The sequence below is a fragment of the Equus quagga genome, chromosome 13, assembly GCF_021613505.1.
Source record: "Equus quagga isolate Etosha38 chromosome 13, UCLA_HA_Equagga_1.0, whole genome shotgun sequence".
NCBI classification, from domain to species: domain Eukaryota; kingdom Metazoa; phylum Chordata; class Mammalia; order Perissodactyla; family Equidae; genus Equus; species Equus quagga.
The window spans coordinates 9659745-9666001 of NC_060279.1; the positions used below are offsets into that span (position 1 = coordinate 9659745).

A 6257-nucleotide genomic window follows, 5' to 3' on the forward strand; every position below is an offset into this window, starting at 1 on the left:
GGGCTGCCAAAGTGGAAGTGTGCACTTAACTGCTGAGCCACCGGGCCGGCCCCATAAAATCTTTTTGATTCCCCAAGTTCTCAATCATCTCCCTTGAGTCTTGTAGTTAATTTCTACCACACTAAGATTAACTACCATAACTGAACACTTAATTTTTAACATACATACACACACTCCCACATACATATACATACTCTCATAAATAGTTTTCTATTCTTTACTAATATTGGTTCTACACTACAAACGCTCTAAAAGTATATAGGCTGCAATTTTTCATATATATTACAGGGCCCAGAAAAATATTAGGTGATAAGTGAAAGGAAGAAAAATGTACTGTGTGGGTTTAATTTATACTCACTGTAATATTAAAGTCTTTATTCATGCTTGAAGAAAATTTTGGTCAGGAAATACATACTGCCTTAGCAAATTGCCATTGTCTACTTGGGTGACTTGTTATTTCTATAAATATATGAACATATTTAATATACAACTGCTTTTAGTAGTTAGGGCAAAAGGCTATAAAAATAGCTTTGCTACTTCATATATTTTGTACTATTTAGTTGCACATAAAATCTCAAGTTTTTCCCAAAGTATTAAAAAATGCATTAATTTAATCTTAAGGAGGCTACTGTAAAAATGATCACTCTTAGTTGGAATAGTTCTCATAACTCCTAAGAAAAGTGAGTGACGTCAGCGAAAGATCATTACCCTGTTGATAAGGTGCTGGTTCAAATGGTGGAGCAGCTCCTCGAGGATCCTGATAATAAACGTCTGCCTGTTGTGCTGGATACAACTGAGAACCTCGTGGGACCATCTGAAGTGGTTTGGTGACAGGCATAGCAGCCAGGTCTGTTGGCCCCCTTGGAGGTGCAGGATGTGGATTCACAGGTAAGGCAGATATACTCTTAGGGACAGATTCCAGCCTAATGGGAATAAAATTCTGCAAGTCAAGTTGAAGGTCTCAAAAATACTTCTAATGTACACAAATTGCTAAATGTGAAAAAAAAAATTGTCACAATTTGGGAAACTGGTTTCTTCCAACAGTCTCTCCTTGTACAAAATTTGCAACCTTTGATCTTATTTCACCTATGCTAATTATGTCTTAAAAGTCACTAGCACAGGAAATAGATAGAAAAAACAACAATATAAAGCCCCTAAAATGAGTTTTTTAAAAAACAAAACACCGATTATCCTTTCTTCCCTCTACTTTATGTTTATTAAGAAGAAACTTTAAGTAAAAGTTAGGAAAAACAACATACAGGTCAGGAGGGGATCCAGGGGCACTACTGCTCAGATGGTCTATCTTTCCTGGTTTCAGACTAGAATCGTAGCTGGGATCCGTCCCTCGTGGAATCAGCTGTGCTGTATTCCCTGCTGACACAATTCCATTTGGCAGAGCAGGGGGTTTTCTGCTAGGCAGATCCACTGCACCTTCATCTGGAAGAATAGCTGCTGGAGGCAGGCCCACCTCATTAAGTTGACCCAAAGAAGCACTCAGGGGTCTCCTGGGAACCAGGCGTTTGTTCATTTTACGAAATCTACATAAAAACCAAAGGCACACACCAAAGTTACAAAACCAAAACCAAGACCTAAAACCTATTTAAGAAACAGATACAAAAGGAAAAGATTCCAAGCATATTATATTCTAGAAATTCTCCTGAAACACTGGCTCTAGCTATCAACTTGAGAACTTTTGTGTGTTTGTGTGTGTGTGTATGTGTTCTATAAAATCTCAAGCAAAACACACTAAGTATAAAATTCCTCATAACGAGTACAGTCGTCTCTCAGTATCCACAAGATACTGGTTCCAGGCCCCCCACAGATATCAAAATCTGAGGATGCTCATGTCCCTTACATAAAATGGCATAGTATTTGTATATAACCCAAGCAATCCTCCTGTACACTTTAAATCATCTCTAGATTACTTCTAATACTTAATACAACGTAAATATTACGTAAATAGCTGTTATACCATATTGTGTAGGGAATAATGACAAGAAAAAACAATCTGTACATGTTCAGTATAGAAGCAACGACCATAGGCCTTTCAATCTGAGGGTGGTTGAATCCACACACGCAGAAGCCCTGGATATAGAGGGCTGACTGTATTTGTAACATTACAAATCATGCTTATTAATATTTGTACTATAACTTACTTTTACTGAAATTTCTACTTCTAAAACTTATTGGAGGAGGGGGTAGAAAAATCTTTAGAGGACAGCTTCTGAAATATTTTACTTTAGCTTCCCCCTAAATGTTTTGGGCTGTGAGCCTATATTACACATTAAGAATAAAACAAAAAGCCAGCGTGCACTGAGAAAAATTGACCATTTATTCCATTAAAAATTTTAAATAACTAAGAACAGTAATTTGTATCAGATCTGATTCAGAGATGCTGATGTTATACGTGCCTACACAAAACTGAAATCATTTAAAAAGTGGGTTAATATAAGCAATATAGAATAATGATTAATTTTAGCAGATGCTGTGGTATTAAAGGCATGTAGATTCTTAATCTCACCACAGCAAAAAAAATTAAGCCATCAGACTCTAGTATCCTTGTTCCTCGATAATGAAAGTAAATCTATTTGCAACTGTTAGTGCATTTAAAAAACTAATTTGAAAGACAAACCCTCATAAGACTAATGCTATTTTTCCAAAAGTTTCCCATATTTGACAAATTTCCAGGGGGAAAAACTACTCATCAGGAGTAACCACTGTTAATTTGGTATATAATCATACAGATTTTTCCCTCCATACAATGGCTTAATAGTCATATGTATGTAAGACTATTATTTACAGAAATAGGGTCATATATGACTGCTTAGTAATTTTTTTCCTCCACTTTGTAATCTGGGATATTCCCTATATCAGTACATTGCAGGTCGTTTCTAATTTTTTACTATTAAACCAATGCAGTAATAGGTAATGACGCGCATGTACTTGTACCCTTCTGTGAGTAACCAGAAGAATTGCTAAGTCTAATATATGCACATTAGAAATTGTTATAATGCTCCAAAACTATTATAACTTCTACGGATAATAAATGTCTTTTTAAATATCTCATCAAACACTGGGTAGTATCAGTTTTTGTTAACTTGACAGCTCAAAAATATCAAATTTTGTTTTAATCTGCTTTTTTTTAACAATTAGTGAAGGTGAACAAAGTTTCACATGTTTACCGGCTATTCGTATTTCTTCTGTGAACTGCCTATTTATGTTCATGATCCACATACCTACTGGTTCTTCTCTTACAGATTTGTAGCAGCTCATTTTATGTTAGTGACATCAGCCCTCTATACGTGATTTCCCCACCAATCTGTCTGTTTTTTTAAACTGTGGTGTTTGGGCCATATCTTAGTTTTAAATTTTATGTAATCAAATTCATCAATCTTCTCCTTTATAGATGCTGGGTTGTCCTTCTCAAAAAACCATTTCCTATTATAAGATTATGTAACGACAACAACAACAACAATCTGTAAGTACCTTATGGTTTCCTTCTTAAATATTTAAATCTGATACATTTATAATTCATTTTGGTAGAAAGGTCAGAATCCAGTACTAATTATTTTTCAAACGGACAGCAGTTGTTTCATCACCATCTTTCTTGTTATTGATGTGAAATGCCACTTTTAGTACACATGCTAAGTTCCTATATGCATCTGGAACGCTTTCTAGATTTTCTATTCTACTGCACTGATCTGTGTACTCCTAAGCTAATACCACAGTGTTTATCTTCACCTTAGCTCATAATTTAGGTTAACAGTTATTAGCCTAGTCTCTGTTGAAGATTTCCTTTTTCAGAATTTTCCTGGATATTTGCAAGTATTTATTATTCCAAATGAATGATTTCGTTAAGTTCCAATAATCACCATGTTAAGATTCTAAGTGGGATTTCACTGAATTTACTGTTTAAGAGAAAATAAAATCTTTATAATGCCAAGTTTTATTCAAGATCACAGTATGTTTCTTCATTTCTTCAGTTCTTCTCTTACATTCCTAGGTAGGTTACTAATTCCTGAACATTTCTTATCAGATTATTATTTGGTACTTCTTTTTTGTTGGTGTTGCTAATGTGAAACGGATCTTTAATTTTACTGTACTTTTTAACTGGTTATGTTTCCCTTTTTAGTTTATATGAGAACAATTCACTTTTGTAAACTAATTTTTTGATTTGCTGCATCACTAAATTCTCATTTCTTTTGTTTCTGGTACTTCTCTTGAGTTTTTCCATGTAATGATTTTACAGCTATTTTCTTGTTTACCTATATTAACAACTACTTCCAGAATGTTAAATAATAGTCTTACTAGGAGAAAATGTTGCCTTACTCTTGACTTTAACGAAACTGAATCTAATATTTTATAAGTATCATGCTATCCTGTTGGCTTTGAGATACAATTAATTTGAGAAATAATTATCATGTTGAGAAAGTATCTATGATATTTTTGTTCTATTAAAGGATTTTGACCTATTGTGGACATTGGATTTATTCAAATGCCTTCTGGCGTCTTTGGATATGACCACATGGTATTTCTTCTCTAACCTATAGTAATTATACTGTGCTACTTTTGCACTTACTCATGGTGTCTATTTTAATGTAGTACTGAATTCTAAGTTTTAATATTTAGGATTTAAAAAATATCAATATGTGAGATGGATCTTGAGTTTTCTCTTTTTTTTTTTTTAAGGATTGGCACCTGGGCTAACAACTGTTGCCAATCTTTTTTTTTTTTTTTTCCTCTGCTTTAGCTCCCCAAACCCCTCCTGTACACAGCTGTATATCTTAGGTGCAGGTCCTTCTAGCTGTGGGATGTGGGACGCCGCCTCAACGTGGCCTGACGAGTGGTGCCATGTCCGCGCGCAGGATCTGAACCCTGGGCTGCCGCAGCGGAGCGTGCGAACTTAACCTCTCGGCCATGGAGCCGGCCCCTTCAGTTTTCTTTAATTGTGCTATCTTTGTCAAATTTAGTGTTAGCATTACACTGGCTTTATTAAGAAAATGAAGAGGTTTTCCTTTCTTTCTACTATGTGCTGGAAAATTTAACATCATTGGAATTATCTGGTCCTTGAAATTTGAAAGAATCTATGAAACTGTATGAAACTTAGCCTGGCAATAAAATAATTTCTTGAATAGAGCAAAGGGCAAATTTTTCCACTGGAAATGCATTATTCAATTACTTAAAATGAGTCAGTTAAAACTTATGAAAATTCTTAAAATTTTAATTCTTTGGGGGAAATGAAAATGACTGACTTCTAGATTTAGTTAAGCATAGTTTCCCTATTTGTTGGCACAATGTAATGGAAGCTGAAGAAACTGCTTCAGTTTTCTTTTTTAAAATTCTGTATTACTTTCTAAACATTTCCTGTTCCATAAAGAGAATACACATTTCCATAAAGAGAATACAACTACTCCTTCTGCATTTCTCAATGGCAGCAAATTACTCTACTTAATGATTCTACCTTATTCTATAACAAGCTAGAAGGCTGAGTCTAATGACTTTCACTCTTACTTTTCCAGTTCCTCTTGTGAGTGTGCAAACGTACAGCTGGCTCCCCGAGGGCATCCTCCTCTCTGCTTCATATCTCGACACATGTATGTTTTGTATTTGCTATGCTGTGGGGGCTAAAACCAAAATTAAAACATTAGGCATTAAAAAAGAAAAGACGTAAATTCTACGTTGCCATTTTAGAATCTTGATAATCTAGATGAGTAACTCAGACTAATTCACACACTTATGTTGACTGCCAGAGCAAAGTCCTGGAAAGTCATTTTGTCTGAAGTCTCAGAGGGTCCAAAAACAAATAAATTAATGAAAGGGAATTTAGTCCTGATTTTTCTGATATGTTGGTATTAATTCTCAAACATGTAGCACTATATAAGTTCTTGATCAAATCTCATAAGGGCTCTGATCTTTCCAGATTTTACAATGGACAAACCACTGGGGTTTAGGACTTCCAAATGTTTAAACTCTCTTCTAATATTTGTTTTGGACAATGTTCAGTATAGCTATACCTATAATTAAGTTTCCTAATAACACACCACAAAGCTACAATAGGCCCTTTCACTGAAGAATATTCTGTAACCAATTCTTGACATGCAGAAGAATATACCAAGGACTTAAAATATCCCCAAAAGTACAAACGAAGCTTATTATTTACAACTCAGGGATAAGGCAGGAGGATGCTTTTGGGAGTTAATGACATATCACACACAACACTAAGTTAAATCAAATTTAATGTATTTTTTCATTTATTA

General features: G+C 34.6%; 1 protein-coding gene across 5 annotated transcripts in view; it reads right to left on the minus strand.

Moving 5' to 3' along the window:
* RC3H1 (ring finger and CCCH-type domains 1) overlaps positions 1–6257 on the minus strand; it is a 79144-nt gene that overhangs the window by 21031 nt on the left and 51856 nt on the right. For all 5 annotated transcript variants that reach the window (XM_046680764.1, XM_046680765.1, XM_046680763.1 and 2 more), the window contains exons 9-11: positions 5512–5624; positions 1260–1538; positions 709–923 (exon numbers count right to left, since the gene is read on the minus strand). In XM_046680764.1, coding sequence (XP_046536720.1) covers positions 709–923; positions 1260–1538; positions 5512–5624 — 607 coding nt within the window. The remainder of the gene's footprint in view (positions 1–708; positions 924–1259; positions 1539–5511; positions 5625–6257) is intronic.